At 36.4% G+C, this 22,943-nt stretch overlaps 1 protein-coding gene and 1 pseudogene across 2 annotated transcripts in view; both read left to right on the top strand.

Annotated features, from left to right (window-relative positions):
- Positions 1 to 22,943, top strand: part of GRM1 (glutamate metabotropic receptor 1) — a 442,031-nt gene that overhangs the window by 137,194 nt on the left and 281,894 nt on the right. For both annotated transcript variants that reach the window (XM_008006735.3, XM_038002286.2), the window contains exon 3: positions 9,166 to 9,415. In XM_008006735.3, the coding sequence (XP_008004926.2) occupies positions 9,166 to 9,415 (250 nt within the window). The remainder of the gene's footprint in view (positions 1 to 9,165; positions 9,416 to 22,943) is intronic.
- On the top strand, positions 21,516 to 22,019 carry LOC140713264 (FUN14 domain-containing protein 2 pseudogene; annotated as a pseudogene).

A 22,943-nucleotide genomic window follows, 5' to 3' on the forward strand; every position in this document is an offset into this window, starting at 1 on the left:
TATTCTCTCCTTACTACCACTCCCAACTTCTTGTCACCATCCTTCTACTCTATCTCCATGAGATTTAACTTTTAGCTCCCACAAATGAGTGAGAATATGCAATACTTGTTTTTGCATTCCTGGCTAATTTCAGTTAACATAATGTCCTCCAGTTCAATCCATGTTGTTGCAAATGACAGGTTTCACTTTTTAATGGCTGAATAATATTCCTGTGTATGTGTGCTGAATAATATTCCTGTATATACACACACACACACACTACATTTTCTCTATCCATTCATCCCAGTGAAATTATACTTCAAATATGAAGGAGAAATAAAGACTTTCCCAGAAATATTTTTTAAATGGGACGTTCTCTTGTTTGTCCAAGATGTCCTAGGAGGCAAAGTAGTTGGTTGACAGGCAAATGACAGGGAATTATCTGTGACCCAAGAGACCAGACCAGGAATGGATTCATCATCACAGGAGAATGAGAGAGACTACGTGGAATAACCCAGGAATTGAGAGTGTCTAGAGTATAAGATGGTGGATTCTCCAAAGTGAAACCATTTCTTTTTTAGTGAAAGTGTACAGATAAATATCTACATATTTTCTCTATATGAATGTTTCCCCTGGTGTAACTGATGTGTAAATATGCAAGAACGAGCAATATTGAATTAAGTTGTTTGACCAAGAAAGTATTTGAAGATGCAATAACAGGATTTGAACTAAGTGCTACATGATGTCTGAAATGTTACTTGAGCCACCAAATGAAGCTCAGATTGTTTCTTGAATATAGTCTCAATATTTTAGGAGTGGAAAAAAATCAACATAAAGCCTAGTTTTCAGTGCCTACTTTTTTTTGCCATGATGGCAGTTCATAGAGGTGGTTATGAAATGCAACACAATCTATTTCATGGCTCAATGAAACTTAGCCACCAAGTTACTATAAATCAATTTTTATGAATAAATTTCTGTTTTTCCAGTTGGATAATTATTGTCTGACTTTTCAAAATCATACATAGTTTAGAGAACTCAGAGTTGTAGCCATTATTTTCTCTCTCCTGAGATCCCATTTTACCCCCATTTTCAGTGCCTATCTTAACTTTACCTGATATAAACAATAATGTCCACTTCTATTATTTTAAAGTACTTTCATAATTATTCAAATAATATGGTTTCTTTGTAAGCTCCATGTGTTCTCCTTCATAAATATCCCATCAGTTCTGTTTAGAAGTTGGTTTTAGAGCATAGCTGATGTAACCTACACTCTGTAAATACTGTTGTCACATAACTAAGATAAAATGAAGATTTTTCAGTATATTAAATTGTATATGTTATGGACTTTGTCAGACACTGCTCTTCCCTTTCTCTCGTACTCTCTAGGTTTTAGACAGGATCTAAACAGTGATAAAGTCTGTTATCAAATCTTCTACAATGCAGCAACATATAGCACATTACCATGTTGCAATCTTGTAAGGGTATGCCAGAGGCCTCAATAAAGATCTTTAGACAGAGTGTCATTCTGTAAATCGTGAAAGTTCACTTCTGCTCCAGTGGGTCCTCTCTACTTACTGACTCTAAAAATACCTCCTATAGATTCACATTCACTCCCATTCACCCTGAATGCCAATGCCTTGCTTGGCATTAAGCCCATTTTCCTTCTCCCTTTTCTGAAGAGGTGTTCTCTGATTATCTCTGCTCTCCCATCCTAAAATCTAGGATGACGGTATTTTTTATTTTTCATGTAGCATATATGTCTCAGTACCGCTGCTGTATTTTGTGTGCTTGTGTCATGCCTTCACACCTATACTGTAAGTCCATGGAGGAAGCAGTACAAAATGGTGGTTATGAGCAAGAATTTTCAAGTTAAGATCCTAGATCCACCACCATGTCCCTTTGGGCAAGTTACTTAACTTCTTTGAGCTTCCACATTCTCACTTGTAAAAGAGGGGTTATGACTTCTATATGGGGTTATAATGATGAATACATGAAATACTTAGGTGTTTATCCCAGTACCAGACACATAGTAAATTTTCATCAAATTGAAGGGAGAGTCAGTGTCTAACATTTCTTGGCAACTCTTAAAGGGCAGTGCACAGGTAATTTTTCAGGTTAAGAGTTCAATAAAATATTTGCTAATCCAAAGAAAATATGCAGCTCTTTACCAGCCCTGAGTGTTTACAATTACATAGCCTTTTTATTTCTTAAGTGTTTTATTATAGGTCACCTTCTTATATATTCACAACTTTCTTTCAGTGCCACAGATACTAGACACAGAGAATTATCTAGATAAATTCTTCAAACCAGCAAAAGCAGAAAGAGGCCTGAGTAGCAGAATGGGGTTGGGGGAAGGCAGAGGGTAGGCTTGTGGTTGAGAGTATTATCTTCGACTTGACATTGCTTGCTCATGACCTGGTAGATAGCCAAAGAGCACATGTCTCCTAGTTTCTTTCCATTTATGGAGAATCTGCTTATATTTTAAGACTCAGAACAAGTGATACTTTCTTTAGACAGTTTTCCTGATTCTTAACCCACAGTACCTCTATCAGATACTTGTAGTTGTCCTTGTCATGTCATTAGTTATGTTTTTAGTAAATGAAAGTAATAGAATGTTAAGCTCAATGGGAGGTGGTTTCCTTTTCTGTTTGTATGCTCTTTGCATCTAACACTGTTACCAATATGATGAGTATAACAAGGTTGTTTTGAGAATCAAATAAGATAATGTGTATAAATACAATTTTTATTTTTTAAATTTTTTTTGTATTTTCCTTTTTTTAAAAAAATTATACTTTAAGTTCTAGGGTACATGTGTATAACGTGCAAGTTTGTTACATACGTATACTTGTGCCATGTTGGTGTGCTGCACCCATCAACTCATCAGCACCCATCAACTCGTCATTTACATAAGGTATAACTGCCAGTGCAATCCCTCCCCCCTCCCCCCTCCCCGTGATAGTCCCTGGTGTGTGATGTTCCCCTTCCCGAGTCCAAGTGATCTCATTGTTCAGTTCCCACCTATGAGTGAGAACATGCGTTGTTTGGTTTTCTGTTCTTGAGATAGTTTGCTGAGAATGATGGTTTCCAGCTGCATCCATTTCCCTACAAAGGACACAAACTCACCCTTTTTTATGGCTGCATAGTATTCTATGGTGTATATGTGCCACATTTTCTTAATCCAGTCTGTCACTGATGGACATTTGGGTTGATTCCAAGTCTTTGCTATTGTGAATAGTGCCGCAATAAAGTATAAAGATTGACAAAAGGATAAGTTCTTTCTACATTAGTGTTGCACTCATAGAAATTTATATGTAAGTTTGAAGGCTTTTATGTATCATGAGCAAAATGGGGAGTTTTAACATAGTCTAATGCATAATATTCAGCTCTCTATCAATACGTATAGTTAAGAATTGCTGTACAGATGAGAACATATGGACATATGCTGGGGAACAGCACACACTAGGGCCTGTCATGGGAAGCGGTGCAGGGAGGGAGAGCATCTGGAAGAACAGATAATGGATGCTGGGCTTAATCCCAAGGTGATGGGTTGATCTGTGCAGTAAACCACCAAGGAAGGTGTCTACCTACATAACAAACCTGCCTATCCTGCACATGCAGCCCTGAACTTAAAAGTTGAACAACAACAACAACAAAAAGAATTGTTGTTCAAACAAGAACATATAAATAAAGAAATTGGGACAAACATTTCATGAAACCAGTTAACTCATCCAGACATTTTAGATTATGAAAAATACATGTTTAATTGCTTTTTGCTACTAAGAGAAATAAGAAGTAACCTAAGAGTCACGACACAGCTGTTCCAGTTCTCATATCAATAAGCTTCGTGCCCATTGGTGAGATATTCCACCTCTCTGTGCCTCAGTCTCCTTGTCTGTAAGCTGATCTGTTTTTCTGAATATACCTAAGGGCCTTTATTAGGTTTAAAACACAAGGATGTTCTTAATCGAATGCGAAGAGCATTCTTGTTTGTTTAACCTGCATGTGTTTTCAAAAAGGAGCAAAATCATCTTTTATTGAAGTCCAAGGGTGGGCACCCTGCAGTAAACTCATTCTCCTTGTAACACAATCTTCTGACAGGCTGACAGTGACTTGTGCTGAGAGAGTCTGCTAGTGATGCCTATTTACCTTGCAGATTCCTGAACCTGCATTTATTGTGAGAAAGTGGCATCTGACTTCCTTCCTCGTGCCCTCTTGTGCAGATGAATAAGGCATTCGCTGGCCTGCCGTGTGTGGTTTTCTCCCTTGTCATCAGTCAATGCGTGTCTTTTGAGTCGTGACACGTTTCCACAGTCTTTGGAGCTAAGGATTTTGTAATGTGTTAATGCTTCTTTTGGGCTTCACTGGGCTGAATTAGGTCACTGAAGGTGGTTGAATTAAGAGAAAAATGCATTAATTTGATCATTTAATCTTATAAAACAGGAAATAAGAAAGCTTCTTTTAAAAAATACAAGAACATCTTATTAGATGTAATTACAATGCTCGTGAAACATTTAAGTCCCAAGACTTTTCTGACTACTGTCTTATTTTTACAATTATTTTCTTAAATAATTGCTGCATTTACCTGATATTTATCTTAAAAAATTTGAAAAGTACTACCAAATTGTGTACCAAAAGTTAGAACTACTTCCACCAACAGTGTATATACTTATACCTTGCCAACACTGAATCTTATTAATCTTTGAACTTCTAGCATTCTAATAGGTGAAAAAAGAATGTTTCATTTTAAAGGTACTCTATTGATAACAAATATGGTTCAGTGATTTGTTTCATATGCCTGTTAACCACTTTTACTTATTTTGTTTAAATTGCTTTTGTTTATAACTTTTGCCCATTTTTCTATTGGGCTGATACAACAAATGCACCTTTGCTGTGCATTTAAGCATCTAGAACTATCATGAGTACATCATTGAAAAAGCCATAAGAATATTTTCTCGTGGAGATTACATTCTAGAGAAAAAAGAAAAATAAACAAAAAGATCAGCAATATGTACAGTCATGCACCATATAATGATGTTTTGGGAAACAATGGGCCACCCATATATGACAGTGGTCCCATAGATTATAATATGGTACTTCTACTGTACTTTCTCTATGTTTAGATACACAAATACTTACCATTGTGTTACAGTTGCCTACAGTATTCAGTACAGTATCATGCTGTTCAGGTTTGTAGCCTGGGAGCAATAGGCTATTCGATATACCATAGGTGTATAGTAGCTTATGCCATCTATGTTTGTGGAAACGCACTATAATGTTTGCACAATGACAAAATCACCTAACAACACATTTCTCAGAACATATCCCTGTGGTAAAGTGACCCATGACTATATTGAGATAAAAGCATGGGGGATGACAAGGATTTACTTAGAGGTTGCTTTAAGCTAACTGATCAAGAAAGGCTTTTCAAAGGAGGTGATATTTCTTTCATGATATTACTGATAAGATCACCCAGTAGAAGAGCATCTTTCCAGGTGATGGAAATAGCATGCATGAGCTTGGGGTATTCCGCCAACAGAAAAGGACAAAAGGTTCCTGGGATGAACCTTCCAATTTCTCCAACCTCATCTCTTCCCACTTTCCCTCCATCACCTTTTCCAGCCTTATGGAGAAGCCCATGCACAGCCTGGTAGTCCAGGGGAAGGAGTTTCCATTTTATTCCAAGCATGTTAGAATGCAAGTGGAGCTTTCTGTAAAGGAGTAACAAAATCAGATTTATACCTTAACAGATTACTCTGGTTGCTAGGTGTGAAATCAATCACTGAGAACAAGAATGGATGCAGGGAGGCCAATCAGAAGCCTACAGCACTTGTCTAGGTAAGAGCTGATATTTACTTGGTGCAGAGGATACTATACTTGGCCCACCCAGATTTCCTTTACCTGCTGGGTGTGCCAGTCTCCTAGCGACCATGAAAGTAGGCTTCTATCAGCCAGGCACTGTGGCTCATGCCTGTAATCCCAGCACTTTGAGAGGCTGAGGCAGGTTGATCACCTGAGGTCAGGAGTTCGAGACCAGCCTGACCAATGTGGTGAAACCCTGTCTCTACTGAAAATACAAAAATTAACCAGGCACGGTGGCACATGCCTGTAGTCCCTGCTGCTCAGGAGGCTGAGACAGGAGAACTGCTTGAACCCAGGGGGCAGAGGTTGCAGTGAGCTGAGATCGTGCCACTGCATATCAGACTGAACAACAGAGTGAGAAAAATAAAATAAAATAAAATAAAATAAAATAAAAAAATAAATAAATAAGAAAGTAGGCTTCTATCAGTCCCAGTTGCCTGCTTCCTAGAAGGTGGTACCTGGTCTTCCTTCTTGTGGACCTTAGCCAATGATTGACCAACAAGGGGATCCCTTGCCTGGAGGTGGGGTTAACTCTCTGGTATAATGTGCTCTAGCACTTTATTGTGTTGTCAGCCCGAAGCTATTCTTTAGCTTAAAAGATGTTTCTGCTTAGCTGCCTCCTACTGTTCCTCCCTGCTTCTCTTTGTCTTCTCTTCCTCAATAAATTACTTGAATAAGAATCTTCAATTAGGCTCTGTTTTTGAATTAACCTAACCTCAGACACAGTTTACAATGGTAGAGGCTGAAATAGAGGAAAGAGAAAGGATTAGGAATGCTCTAGAGATAAGGGCTACAGGAATGGTTCTGGAATGTGAGAAAAAGACAGAAATAAAAGTAGTTCTCAAATTTTGCTATTGTACAACTTGGTGGGTAATGACATCATGTACTAATGAATGCCTGGAAGAAGTAGATTTGCAAGGTAGAGAAGGAAATAATTTTATTTCAGATATGTTAAAGTGTCTATAAATGGATACCACTGGGTAGGCAATTAAATAAACCAATCTTTTGATCCCAGGGGCAGTTCAGTCTGAAGATCAATATTTGGGACTCAACAGTGGCATTCAAATATTATTTGAATGCACGTGACAGAGTGGAAGTACTTATGATGAGAGTATAGATGAAAAAGACAAAATTTCTCAGGATTGAGTCCTGGTATGACAATTGGAGCAGAGAAGGAAAATCCAACAAACATACTGAGGAGTGACCAGTGAAGTGAGAAAAGCAGGAGAAGGTTATATCACAGAAATAAAGAGAATAAAATGTTTCCAGGAGGGTATGGCCAACTGTTGAATGCAACTGGGTGGTTGATGAAGATGAAGACAACAGATCACAAGATATGGAAACAGGGAGATTGTTGCTGATCTTGACAAGAGAAGATTTTGATAAGAGAAGATTCTGAGGTGATGGGTATGCCTATGTCTAAACTCATCAAGAGGTATACATTAAACGTGTACAGTTTTTATATATCAATTAGATGTCAACTAAGAAAAAGAGAAAAAAATGCTAAAAAGGAAAGAATGGAAGAAGCAAATACATTGACCTAAGCAACTATTGTTGCTATAAACAGGAGCAATGAATCAGTAACTCAAGAGGGACAATGAGGTCAGGGGTATTTTTCTTTTTGATTGACACTGATAGGAGGGATAAACTGATTATCCAAGAGAGAGAACAATTGTAGGAGAAACTCCTTGAACAGACAAAAAGTGATGGGATCTAGGGTCCGTGAGCAGGGGTTGGCTCTAACCTAGAGTAGACACACTTCAAATTTACAACAGAAAGGTTGATAGATAATATACATGCCAGTGAAGAAATGTTTATAGATATAGTGGGAGGCAAAAGTAGTTTTTGATAGATTGTTTCTATGTTCTTATTGAAATTTGAAATGATGACCAAGTTGAAATGGGGAGTGGGAATGGTTTTGGTGGTTTGGAAATTTGAAGAGAGAAGAGTATGGATGAAATAATTAATGAAATATTTAATATTTAATAATTAATGAAATAATTTGTTCTGTAAGAAAGTTTACTTACAGGGGTGATGTAGTATAAATTCCTTGTGCTATTGAATATCCCTTTTGGTATGTGTGCTCATGAATTTTAAATAAAACCATTCAGCAAGGTCATGAATCTTTTTTAGTCATGTTCAGGTGCTCAGGTGTAGACATGGAATAGGCAGATGGTTGGGTTTAACTAGCATTAATGTCAGGAAAATACAAACGAGTTAAGGAATTTGCAAGAAGCAATTAAGAGGTAGACTATAAAATCTAAGCTGGGCTAAGAAGGAAACGAGAGGGAGGATGGAAAGAAAAAATAGGAAGGTTAATGGATTTGAAATTTTGATGAGGTTGAAGAAGTGCTGTGGTAGGGGTAGTAGAATATATGAGTTTGTATGATAAGATGAGGTAGCAGAGACGGATGTTTGACATCCACATTCAGAGGTATTAGAAACATCTGTGATAACAAGGTCAAAAGTGTGACCCTGGACTTGTGTTGGTTACAGAAAACATCAGTGGAAGGGGAGAGTTTGAGAAACCATGAGGGCATGGTATCAGATCTATCATCCACATGCATATGAAAATCAGCAAACTTCGGGAGAGGAATAGAGACACAGAGGCTCATAAAATGGGAGCTAAAGTATCAGCGGAATAGAGAGACAGGGAACTTGTAAAGTGTGATATTTATGTCATTGGTTTCTATGAGTTTTCAGTTTTTTTAAAGTGTATTTTATTATAAGAATGCTATAAAATAAAAATCATAATATAAGACACAAACCTCTCATAATCCCATCACTTTGTCAGAGATGGTGAATTCTGACGAGGCCCTATAGCTGTTTCTGGTCTGCCGATCACTGGCCTGGCCAGGTGTTCCATTTATTTTGCTTACTCATTCTTTGTGGAAATGTTGCAGGACTTTATGTCACCAAGAGTGGCTGCTTGTTAACCTGGCAGCCAGCTGAAGCAAGTCCTCAAATGAAGAGTCCTTCTCTTTGTGTTTCTTTGACCTCTCTAGTCCAATGCACTGATCTTTCCTACGTGGTTAAAATCTGGGACAAGAACTATTAACAATGGTTGTAAAATAGGGCAGCAATCCTTCATTTTATAAAACATGTCTCATTATAGGTTCCCTAGCTCAGCTGGTCGCTCGTTATTTCCACAGAGTTGATTGTCTGGTTACATTTGATTACTCTCTTTAATCCATCCAGATCTTCCTTCAGTTTCAGTTACATTTACAAATTATTTGGCATTCCTGTGACTAACAAGTTGTTATTCCATTTTGTAAGTAGTGTTGTTGCCACAGTTGTCTTGAACATCTGCTGATTGTTTCCGGACAGGGAATTACGGGGAGAGCGGAATGGACGCTTTCAAAGAGTTGGCTGCCCAGGAAGGCCTCTGCATCGCCCATTCTGACAAAATCTACAGCAATGCTGGGGAGAAGAGCTTTGATCGACTCTTGCGCAAACTCCGAGAGAGGCTTCCCAAGGCCAGAGTGGTGGTCTGCTTCTGCGAAGGCATGACAGTGCGAGGACTCCTGAGCGCCATGCGGCGCCTTGGTGTCGTGGGCGAGTTCTCACTCATTGGAAGGTAAGTCTCTCTCTCTCTCTCTCTCTCTCTCTCTCTCTCTCTTAAGTCTCTCTCTCTCTCTCTCTCTCTCTCTCACACACACACACACACACACACACACACACACACACAACTTTGAAACACATACGCTTACTTTCACAAAACTAGACTTGCTAACTCCAAAGTGGGAGTGACGTGCAGTGCTGAGCTGAACATTAGTTCTGGATCTCACTGATAATGTGAATACCGGTATCTTCCTGCTAGACAACAGAAGAACAAGGCTCAGGAGGGAGGATTGGTTAAGCCCAGGAGTTTGAGGTTACTGTGAGCTATGATTGGTGCCACTGCATTGTAGCCTTTTTTGTTCAAAAAACAAACAAACAAACAAACAAAAAAAAAAAACGAAAGAAAGAAAAACAAGAGCAGAGCAGCATATAACAAGATATTGAGACTTTTTCAGAAAAAAAAAAAAAGATGGAAAGCTTTTTGGCAGAATATGTCTTGATCTGAAGAATTATTCGTTTCACTTGCTTTCTCCACACCCAAGCTGATGCTTATGTCTTCCTACCTCCTAAACATGAGCATCTTATTGAGATATCAGTGGATAAAGAACAGCAGTGAAAATGGAAAATATGTATTAGGATTAGAAATTTACAGAGCTGGCTAAAGACAAGTGAAGATATGCAACAGAACTGTGGAATTTTATAATATATCTTGTCCCATTTATGAGTTAGCTAATTTTGATGCTTTCTGCATGTGATTTCTGGAATTGCTGGTGGTGGGTCCCAAAATTTCTGTTCTCTTTCTAAATCGTGTGTGCTTGTTTGGCAATAGATGGTAATCATCACTGGATTTTTCATAGGGCTTTTGACCTAACAGATATCTTGTTTAATTTGCCAGCTTCTAATATTGCATAAAGAAACTGCTCAATTTTCCCCAGGAACCTACTGAGTTTACCTGATCTTTACTGATCTTTAACCCTATCACACTTATCTTCCAAATCTCTTTGTCTCTTCCCATCTCTTCTGGGTACACTATAATCATATCACACCCATTAAAGAGCCTCAACCATTGATCTTCTGCTCTTGGAAGTTGGGTAGTACTGGTGTGGACATGCTCACTGGACCTTTCCCTTCTGTCCTTGTGTTTATAATAATGATTGCAATTCTAGTAAGACTAACTTTGCCATCACCTGGAATTAAAGGTATAAGACACTTCAGGGACTTTTTAAAAGAAAGTAGGATAGAGGGAGGCCGAGACGGGTGGATCACGAGGTCAGGAGATCGAGACCATCCTGGCTAACACAGTGAAACCTCGTCTCTACTAAAATACAAAAAAAAATTAGCCAGGCGTGGTGGCAGGCACCTGTAGTCCCAGCTACTCAGGAGGCTGAGGCAGGAGAATGGCGTGAACCCAGGAGGCGGAGTTTGCAGTGAGCAGAGATCGCACCACTGCACTCCAGCCTGGGCAACAGAGCGAGACTCCATCTCAAAAAAAAAATAAACAAAGTAGGATAGAAATACAAATAAATGAATAAAGAAACAAAGAGATACTCTCCAAGCATGAGGAGGTGTGGAGCCAAGGTTAAATTGTAATTCATGATTAAGATAATTATTAAACGTGGGCAAAATTGGCACACTGGCACACAGAGTCAACTTGGCTTCTTCAACATGGTGCAGTTTTTGGAAGCCAATAAAATGTTCATAAGAAAGCTGGTCTTCTAAGGAGTATTTAAATAAGAAATATTATTTCTTTTAGGAGTGAAAAGAAGGTAAACAGTATTTTTGAGGTGTTTCATGGAGTAATATTCTTAATAAATGCACCAGGACAAAGGATGTACAGACATTCAGGCCTTTCCATTGCTTCTGTAACATGACTGCTTTTAGGAAGATTGCTTGTTTTTAAAAAATTCTCATATTTATAATTTACAAAACAACAATAGTCTGTTTTGCAGAATTTATTCTTTTTATAATATCCTCAAAAATGGCTATCTACCTGGGTTCTGGAGATATTGAACAGATGTGGCAAACCTGTGAACTTCAGGGCATATAGACTACCTAATTATGAAACATAATTACACAAAATTGTGCTATGTGTTATTGGAGTGTGAAAAATATATTCTGTCACCATTATGAGCTGGGCAAGAATGATAATGGCAAGTTAAGTCTTTCTAGCTCTTTGTTTTTTACCTCTTAATAATGCAGGTGAACTCATATAAGTATTTCTGAGAGTCTCACATGTGTTTGTTTATGTGCTTGTCTGTGAAGAGGTCAGCTATATGTGATGTCTACCTTTTTTATTCCTCTTAAATGCCCCACTGCTGCTGGATTCCACTGACATATCCGAGGGAGCTATTGTTGCAATGAACACCTGAGCTTCTGAGGACACTGCTTCCTGTGCTAATAGTTATGGTCACTGATGCATGGAATCCTTGAGATGACAAAGCTATACCATATATACTCTTTGCCAAGTGAAGGAAAGTGTCTCTGCTCTTCTGGGCTTTCCGTGAGTGGCTTTCAAAATGGTGTTGACTTTTAATCCCGCTCTTAGAGAATTTTGATGAAAGCAGCCTTTAAAATTTTTTTTGTTCACAATTTTCTCTCCCTTCCCTGATATCCAGATATGAGTTTATAAGGAGCTGAGCTGGGGACAGAGCCAAGTAGTGAGACGATGCCATCCTTAGGGTTAGTCTTCCCTTCAGGTGGCTGATTCTCTCTTTTCATTGGAGATGGATTCTATCCTAAATGGTGCTCTGTCACTCATGTCAATGGACATGTGGTGGGCTTGGTTCCCTCATTTCAGCAGACGTGTCCAGAATGGCTACAGTTTAACCTCAAGCTGCGACTTCTAGCTATATTAGTAATGCTGTCAAATATATCTCCCTCCCTTTCCAAGGGATTTTTATGTACCAAATGTTGAACTTTTTTGAGATCAGAAGCCATTGTTTGGTTTCTTTCATAACACATGGTATGATTCTGGCTACTGCCAGAGTCACAAGAGGGCATTGTGTAGGTGTCATGAACTTCTTTTCATACAGATGAAGATAGTAAATCATGGTGTAGACAGCAGCAGGAGAGATTTGGTTAAAAAAAATTAGAACTTTTTAAATGAAGACTTATGTGCCCTTGTCTCCATGTCTGTTGTTTTCTCTCACACTTCACATGCAATGTGTCTGGAACTCTTCTTGGCAGTACCATCAAAACATATTCAGATGTGGACAACTTGTCACCACTTCCTCTGCTATCATCCTGGTCCAAGCCACCATCATCTTTCACTTGGCTTATTGTGATAACCTCAAAATTGGACCTCTTGGCCATCTAGTTTCAACATATAAGACAAAGTGATCGTCTAAAAAATTAAGTCAAGTAATGGCACTCATTACCTTACATGCCTAATGCCTTAAAATGATCCCTTATTTCTTTCATAACAAAGCCATTACAAAGGCCTTCAAAGCTCCATATTTGATCACTTAGAATGAGTTGCTTAGAATGGAATAATGAACTATATTGATAGAAAAATAGACTTCTAAAAATGGAAGCTCTCATAGAGAATAAAAATATCATATATTTAATAAATGTGGGGTAATGAAAAAACCAAACAAAACAAAACATGGGCTAAGAGCTCTAGCTATGCCACAGAGCAATTATGTGATCTTATTTACTTAGTAGCTTTTTGTCTTGTAGCCTATTTTTTTCTATAAAAATAAAATATTTGGCTCCAGGTCATCTTTAAACATTTTTCCAGTCCTAGAATTTATAATATATTAAGAAAATATGGCTAATCTAAGATCAATAAGGATGTATTTATAGATTTGTCTAATATTGTTCATGAATTGGGTCTGATCAATTTTCTCACCAGCCTCTTTGTTAAAACCAGAATTCATAGAATAAGCTGGTCAATATTAGGATAAATCTGTGGTTATGGAATATAGCCAGCAGACCCAGGGGAGAATCAAACTTTGACTTTGAACAAATTGGCATAGTATTCTCCACCAAGCAAATTAACTAATCACTATCAAGTTAATAATCGTGCAAAAGAATCATTTCTTCTTGGCTCTATGAAAGCTTTATTTAAGATGCTTCTCAGAATTATGTGCACTATATTTATAATAATAATTTTAATAATGATTGTGATGCTGATGATGCACCTGCATCTGATAATACCTGTTTAGGACTTACTATATATAGGCACTGTTCTAAGAACTTTGCACATAACTCAGTTAATTATCACAACAATGTGATAAGATAGGTAGTAATATTATCCCCTCTCAATTTATAGAATACAGTAACTTGTCAAAAAGTGCTGCAGTGTCAGTGCTGGGATTTGAACTTAGGGACTGCAACATCAGAATTTGTGCTATTAATTAGTAAGTTTGTGGAGTAATGGAAAAACAAAACAAAACATGAGATAAGAGTTCTAGCTTTACCATGATTATTTCGTTTAAGAGATATTGGCATTAATCTTAGTTTCCTTTTAACTTGCCCTCTCTTTCAGAGATTTATTTCATTGTTTAGAGTCACCTTCTTTGGGAAAATCAGCTAAAGTATCTCCCATGAGAAAATTATTTTACATTTCTAGTTATTCTTTATTTCTTTGCATTCTTTTATTTTGTGCTTAGTTTTAAGTATTTCCTATGATGATTCATTAAAGGATAATTCATTTAACCTCTTTTCCAGCTCATTTCTTTATCTTAACCTGAGACTTTACAATATCATTCTCTTTTCACACCAGGCTTTGTCTATAGAACTATATTTATGTAGAAGCCAACTTGGAATGAGTGCTATTTCTCTAAAATTCTAAGTTACAATTACTAAAATTCTAATAGTTAACTGATGAATCTGTTCTAATTCTTAATTTTTTTATCTGAAGAAATTAAAACTGAGAATAATTTATGTGTATGAATACAAAAATCAGCTACTATTTATTGAGGGTTTGGTAGGTACTAGGCTATTGATATATGTTGTCTCTAGTTCCAACAACAACCCTGAAACGACTTGAAAAGCAGAGAAGTTCAATAATTACTCCAAATTCCTAACTCTAGTAAGTGGTGAAGTCAATATTCAAACTTACTACTGCACCATATTATCATATATATATATAGGTATTGAATTGTAACTGCCTCAACTGTAGGAACCAAGTTTTGCACAGTTGTTTATTTTCCTTCATGCCTAGCATCGTGTTTTGTCATGATAACTTTTTAATAACTACGTCAAAGTGCTTGGTGGGTAGTAGAGAGAGCAGGTAGCTTCATTGTGTGACCCCTGATTTCCCTGTGATAGTCTAGAATCAGTAAATTTTACCTGGTTTGGTAAGGGTTGATGCTCTTCAATCAGCCTGTATCTCTACAATTCATCTGTAAAATTGGAACAGCAACCCATTTGGGTTGTTGTATTTGTCTAATCCCAAAATGCCTGCTTGCCTGATGAGTCATCACTGGGTCTCACTAGTAAGTCCCTTGGGGGTACCTTAGCTCCCCTAAAGACACACTGTTCTTTCAGGTTGAGTGAGAGCCTCTTGTCTTTAGTCCTTTGCCTAGTGTTGGCATTATCCTGAGCCTCCACCCTGTTTTCCTCATCTTGGGAAGACTTTACTGTAAATTTACATTCTGCTTTGTTAGGAGTCTCTGAGCAGACATACTAGGTGTACCATATTTATTTACATATTTGCTAGCCTTTTTCACTGGATTATGACTACATTTTTTTTTTTTAACCGTTCTTACATTTCAGTTCCTTGTCCCTTACTAGTGTGTACTGTTTTATCTATTGTTTCTCGCAACTCTGTGATCTTCTCACTCATTAGGCCAACTTTCTATCACTCCTGACTGCAGAGAAACACCACCTCCGGCCCTTTAGCTAAAAGTTGATCTAAGAAAATTTTAAATGCCATGCTTTTTTAGTTGAAACACAACAAACACATCAAACACACATGTAAAAAATGGTTGAAATGGCAATAGCTTTATTTAGAAAGAAGATTACAGTTTCATTTAAAAGCAAATGAAATACTTGGTTTTTACTGTGTACCTTTTGGAATCTTTCAGAACACATATTTGGAAAAGTGACCTCTATATCCTTGAAATATAAGATTATATAGCATGGTGTTATGTTTCATATGCTTTTTAAAAATAAAATATGGGTTATTTTAGCTTTCATCTTTCCACTATGGGAAAAAAATGGGGAAGAATCTAAAGTTTGCAGCCTTCAGGAAAAATTGCAATGGTTTTATTTTAAAGAGAATATGGACTTTCATTGAAGTGTGACATCTCCAAAAATGGATTATAATCAGAAGGCGAGCAAGGCAGATTAGCATTTTCTGATGCATAATGGTCATGACTTACAGATATATGACTTGGCCTTTTCTCAGCTCCCAAGGGCAGGAAATGATTACAAACCTGTAGACAGGCTATACCTTTCTTAAAACACTCCTGCTCTACAGGCAGATTAATGAGAGCTTTGTGGAAAATTACACTGCTAGAAAAAGACTGAGAAATGTTGCTTGGGGAGGAGAAGGAATTTTGTTTAGAATACTCTAGAGAATAAATATTATTTGTAAGCTATCAACAATTATTGTGAGTATAGATCTCTGGCAGAGAATTGCTCAGGATTTTCATAATAACTGAGGTGGCTGATTTACCTTAAAGTTGGTAATTATAAACCCTTCTTATATTCTAACACCTATAGTCTCATGTTTCAGATACCGGACATCTGAAACACGAAAGATTCCACTTTCATGGTCTTTACCTGCCTTTAGGGTATTAAAACATTGAGGAAAAGGATATCTGGTGCTGTCTGCATCTGTATGGCACTACCCAACTTGAATAGATGGAAAAGGATGTCATTATGATTCAGTTCATTTTGTCTTTGATGCTGATCAGAGACAATATGGAATTTATCTTAATATGTTCTTGTAGCACCTGTGGCATTTCTTACCTGGGTTTAAATCAGAATCAGCAGACACACTTAAAAATAGATTCCTTGATCTCACCTTAGACCATCACTACAATTTCTTGGTCAGGACTTTGGATCTTCTTTCTTTTCTTCCCCCCTCTGATGAGTTAGCTTTCAGAACCACTACCTTATAATGCCTAGATCAGGGATTTGCACTCATGTGGCATTCACTATGAATGAACTGCTTATAGGGCATATTTGAAAGGGAAGACAAAATGAAAGTTTAACTCTATTGCCTGTGACTCTACCAATTCAACTCTGTTTTTTTATTTCTTGAAATTTACTTGCCTTCAAGGTTTTTGTCTTAAACTACAGATACATTTGAGATTAGTTAATAGTAGTAGGAGCAGTACAAAACTATTAGAAGTTATGTTTATTTCCTGCGTTGGTGACTTCTCCTGCTGCCCAAATTAGCCTATTGACCTGCCCTCTGAAAACATAGTCATGTTCCAGTTTTCTGACTAATCAAAATGCAAAGTAGGAGCATTTAAGCATAACTCAAGGTCAGCCTTAGCTATCTCCAAGTCTAGAGTTGCCTGGGGCCTACCAATGAACTATCTCTTGCTAATTACCAGAATGGGGTCTGATGATTGAGTTGTTCCTGAAGTTAGACCCTCTCCATAGCCACTTATCTGTCTATATCATAAAACTGGGGTTATTTTAAAAACTTTAGCTTTTGAGCTCCATCTTCTTCAGATTCCAGTTTAATATGCTGGGGAAAGGACTTAGGAATTTATCTGTGGTCTTCAAATTAGCTTTATTAAATTCACCAATTTTATGTGTTTATTTGATGCATTTTGATAACTCTTTACAGTGACATAAGCACCAAAGCAATCATGCTTTGCCTTAAGCACCAAGGCAATCATGTTGTGGAACACTTACACATTGTTTCTAAGTGCCCCTTAGTGCCCCTTTGCAGTCTCTCCTCCGCAACCCCTGGAAACAGGCAACCATGGCATTACACTTTGACTTTTTCTAGAATTTCATATAGAAGGAATCATACAGAATGTAATCTCTTGTGTCTGATTTCTTTCAATTGACAAAGTACTTTTGAGATTCCCTTATGTTGTTGGGCATATTACTAATTTTCTCTTTATTACTGAGTAGCATTCCATGACATAGATATATCTCAACTTGCTTATCCATTTACCTATTGATAGACATTTGGATTGTTTCTAATTTGTAACTATTTTGAATAATACTGCTGTGAACATTCTCGTACAAGTCTTTGTGTGGACATGTATTTTCAATTCTCTTTAGGAATTATCTAGAGGTGAGATTATGGGTCATAAGTGTATGTTTACCCTTGTCAATTACTGTATAATAAATTGACTATTTTCCAAAGTGGCTGTACAGTTTTGCAGTTCCACCAACAATGTATGAGAGTTCTAATTCCTCCACATCTTCACCAAAATAGTGTTGTCAGTCTTTTTACTTTTAGCTCTTCCAGTGGGTGTATCATGGCAACTCTTTGTGGTTTTAATTTGCATTTTCCTAATGACTAATAATGTTGAACATTTTAATGTACTTATCTGACATTTTAGTATCTTTTTTGGTGAAATATCTTACACATCTATGTCCATTTGGATTTCAGGTTGTTTATCTTCTCATTACAGAGTCGTAAAAGTTATTTATAACTTCTGGACACAAGTGATTTATCATGTATATGTATAATAAATATTTTCTCTCAATATGTATCTGAAATTTCAATTCTGCTGAATGTCTTTGGAAGATGAAACATTTTGAATTTTAACAGTGCAGTTAATAATTTCTTCTTTTATGGTTTATACTCTCTGTGTTCTATCAAAAATATTTTACCTCCTCCATGGTCACAAACAATTTTCTAAAAGTTTTATAGTTTTTGCCCCATATTAGATATATGACTCATTTGGACCTAATTTTTGTATATGTTTTGACATAAGGGTGAATGTTCTTTTTATATAAGAATACCCCAGTCATTTGAGAACATTTTACTGAAAGAAATATTATTTCTTCACTAAATTAACTTGTCATTTTGTTAAATATAATATAACATGTGTGCGTTTATTCTTATTTTAGATTAATTGAATTTTTAGCATTCCATTTTATCTCTATTTTTGGCTTACTAGCTATGACAATTATTTTATGAATCTAGGGTTTAAAATATACTTCTTTACATTGTTATTGCTCACTTTCCAAGAATTTTATACTGCATCACATATGATGTAAGAAGTTTATGGTAGTAAATTTCTATTTCTCCCTCACTTTTGGTTCTATTGTTATCATATATTTTATTTCTGTATCTATTCTTAAACTCAAAATACATCGTTATTTTTGCTTAGTGAATTATCTTTCAAGAAATAAAATGAGAAAAATTAACTTCTATATTTATCAATATAAAAACTATTTATGGCCTTCTTTATTCCTTTATATTAATCCATATTTTCATCTGTATTTTTTTTTCTGCCTAAAGAATTTCATTTAACATCACTTGTGGGGCTTATCTACTGAGACAAATTTTCTTCTACTTTTTGTTTTGCCTTCAAATGTTTTAATTTTGTCTTACTGAATAAAAAATCCCTAGTATAGAATTCTAGGTTGATAGTTGACTTTTACTCTCAATACTTTAGAGGTATTACTTAATTATACTTTGACTTGCATGGTTTCTGATGAGAAATCTGCAGTACTTCTTTTTACCTTTGTTTCTCTAATATGTATTATCACCGAATGCTCTTAAGCATGTTTCCTTATCACTAGTATTGAGTCATTTTATTATGATAAGCCTTGATGTAGTTTTATAATATTTATGGGACTTGGGGCTTCTTGAATGTTTTAGTTAAGTGTGATCAAATTTGGAAAAATGGCCATTACTTCTTCAAATATTATTTTTGCCTTTGCTGTTATATTCTTTGTAGCTGAGATTCCATTTATATGTGTTTGATCTCTAGATATTTTTACATAGAAAATTTCCTGTTTACTTATTTTCCACTTTTTTCTCTTTTTCATTTTCAACAGTTTCTATTGCTGTAACTTTGAGTACACTGATCTTTTGTTTTGCAACATCTAATCTGCTGTTAATCCCATCATGTCATTTTAAAATTTCAGATATCGTATTTTTCATCTAGAAGCTATACCTGAATATTTTGTTTACTTTCTGTTTCTTTTCTTAACATGGTCGTTATTCTGGGATATACAAAAACATATTTAGAGTAGTTGTTTTAATGTCCTTCTCTCTCTTGCCAGGCAGGCTTTCCACTACAGTTTATGGGGTATGTGCTGTTCTCAGTGTTGTGTAAGTTCCAGGATTTGTTTGTTCTATGTTTTCCAGTGAGTCTTTCTCCAGCCTTAGATATTTTCTTCTCAGATATGTGCACATCAGAACTTAGCTAAAGACTGGAGGAAATCCCTCCACAGATTTATTTCCCAACCCACTTTTCTCCTTTTCAGTGCTCTGTCCCAGTAAGTCTACCTGCTTCAACCTTCCCAAACTCTGATCCCTGTTTTCTTATTCTTTGCTGAATTTCCCCCTCCCTGTTCTGCAGCCTAGAGACTACCACCGGACAGTAACACGGGCAATTTGGTTCATCTCTTTGATTTTAATTTTCTGGAATATGATACTCCTATATTGACATTTATACAATGTCTGATAACAGTTGATTCATATATTTTATTTTGTGTTCTAGTTGTTGAAGGCAGGAGGCCACTATTTCACATTCCTACTAGCAATGTATGAAGCTTCCACATACTAACTAAGGCTTGTTATCATTATTGTCCTTTTTATATAGCTATCTCAGTGAGCATAAAATGATATCTCATGTGGTTTTGATTTGCCTTTCTGTAATGTTTGTTTATCTGAGAATATCTTTATTTCGCCTTTAATTTTGAAAAATATTTTTGCTGGACATAATATTCTTGGCTAACAACTTTTTTTTCCCTCCATCATGTTGCATATGTCATTCAACTGTTTTTGGGCCTCTTTTGTTTTTCATAAGGGATACTTCTGTATCTTATTGTGGTTTTCTTTTTATATGATCAGTGGTTTTTCACTTGCTGTTTTCAAGATTTTTTCTTTATTCCAATGTAATCAGTTTTACTATGCTAAGCCTTAATCTTTTTGTGTTTATCTTACTTGGAGTTCATTCTTGCATATGTAGATAAAAGTTTTTCAGCAAATTTGGAAAGTTTTCAACCATTATTGCTTTAAATATTTTTTTTCTCCTTTATGTTTCTCCACTTTTTCTGGTACCCTTTTTATATGTATGTTGGTACACTCACTTAAAGGTATCTCACATTTCTCTGAGGCTCTGTTCACTTTTGTTTTTATTGTTGTTCTATTTTCTCTCTGTTCTTTGGGTTTTGTAGTCGTTATTGATTCACTTAGTATTTCTTCTGCCAGTTCAAACCTACAGTTGAGCCCTTCTAGTAAAGTGTTCATTTTGTTTATCTTTTCAACTCCAGAATTAATTTTGGTTCTTGTTTTTTAAAATAACTTATGATAGTCTCTATTTAATTAGACATTGTCATTGCATTCTTTTTTTTTACTTCTTTAAGCATAGTTTCCTTAGTTCTTTGAATATATTTATAATAGATACTTTTAAGACTTTGTTATAGCTGACATCTGGTCCATCTCACATGCAGTTTTTGTTGCCTGCTTTTTTTTTTTTTTCATGTATGTGAGTCACACTTTTTAAAAAATATCTCATTTTTTTTTTTGTTATAAACTGGAAAATTTTGGTAATATGTTGTAACAATTCCAGACACTAATTCTATTCCTCTTTTCTGGGGCTTGCTTTTGTTATTGTTTATATTTTTTATCTTGAGTAGACTATTTTATTGAAGTCTATTTTTTTGCAGTGTGAAATCACTTGAAATAATCTTTTTTGAATTTGTGCTACATACTAGGGGCATTTTATATATGAGAAAACTATGGCTCAAAGAGGTTTGATGACTTTTCCGAAGCCACTTACCTAGTCACTACAGCAAAGATATTCAAATAAAAATTTGTCTAACTCAAGAGTACTCTCCTGTGTAAATTGGGTACAGTGATGAAGGTTTCAGAGGACATATGCATTCATTTTCTATTTTCTACTATAACATATTACCACAAGGTTAATGACTTAAAAATGCAAAATTTTAATATTGAGTTCTGGGCCCTCACGTGCCAAAAGCCACCTGGCATGACAGCTACACACCACTCTGCATCCTACAGCGTGGATCCTCTGCATGTGTCTTTGGGAGATGAGCTCACTGAAATGGCCATGTCCAGTCAAGGACACTTTGAGGGAAATTTTGAGTCACTGGATCTTGCAGAATTTGCTCAAAATCAGCCATGGGGGTAAGCTGTTTGGACAGGAATCTAGATCTATGGCTAAAAAGTATCCCGTGGCAACCCAGCTGTTAATTGGAAGCTTCACTGGATGGTGCATGAGTTTCGTATTCCAAAAGGTTGAAAATTGGCTGCAAGAGCTGTAGGGGGTGAACTTTTTCTCCTTTGGCTTGCAAGTCATACTGAGTACATCAAAGATGACTGGCAACAACTGGAGGAGGACATGAAGAAAGCTAAAGAGCTGAAGATACATAAGAACAATCAGATACCTACTGAGGTCAAGAGCAAAGTTGAGGAGGTGGTATCATTTGTGAAGAAGAATGTTCTAATGACTAGGGGAATTTTCAGAGGTCTTCTGCTTGGCATGGCATTATAAGGAGGATGGCCTCATTTCTATTGTTCTTGTTTTTTTTTTTTTTTTTCCAGCCACCAGCCTCTATACTCCATCATAGGTCATAGAGTCCTGCCTTTTCTTTTCCCATGCCTTCCTCCGTGCTGTGGCAAATCCAAATGGCTTTTAGAAGCCTCTGTTGGTATAAGTTAATATGGTCCTACCATGAGCTTGATGGTGGCAGAAGAGACAGTAGATATTACTTCTCTTTCCAGTCACTATTAAAGATATTCTTTACTCAGGGGGGGAAAAAAAAAAAAAAAAAAAAAGCTCTGGATGTCAGAAGTTTCAAATGAGTGTTACTGGGCTAAAATTAAGATATTGGCATGCCTTTTCTACATTCCTTGGATTGTAGAAATCTGCCTACATTCCTTGGATCACAGCCTTCTTCCTCTATTTTCAAGCCAGTAGCATTGGGCTGAGTTTTCCTCACACTACCATCTCCCTTGTTCTCTCTTCTGTTTCCCTCTGCTACTGTTAATGATCATTGTATATACATTGGGCACACCTGGATAACTCAGAACATTCTCCATAATTTCAGACCAGGTGAATAGAAGACTTTATTTTATCTACCATCTTAATTTCTTTTTTCCTATTGTATTCACTGGTTCCAGAGATTTGAGCATGGACATCTTTGGCTGGCTATTATTTTGAGTGGAAGGTCAAAGAGAGGACAGGTGTTAGAGTCTGTGGAAAAAGCAGTATCTAGGAAATATTTGGTAGAGGAGTGAGGGAGCCTTAAGAGATTGGTAGATTGAGGGAAAAATTTGATAGAGAGTAAGAATCTTAAAGCTATATGAGGTGGGGGATAGCCAAGAAAGGTCTTAGCACAGTGATATTCAATGTGGGGTTGAGATGAGGGTATATTTTCACAAGACAACGTATGAGTCTTAGAGATAGGTTAGTGGT

Source organism: Chlorocebus sabaeus, chromosome 13 (genome assembly GCF_047675955.1).
Source record: "Chlorocebus sabaeus isolate Y175 chromosome 13, mChlSab1.0.hap1, whole genome shotgun sequence".
In the NCBI taxonomy this organism is placed as follows: Eukaryota; Metazoa; Chordata; class Mammalia; order Primates; family Cercopithecidae; genus Chlorocebus; species Chlorocebus sabaeus.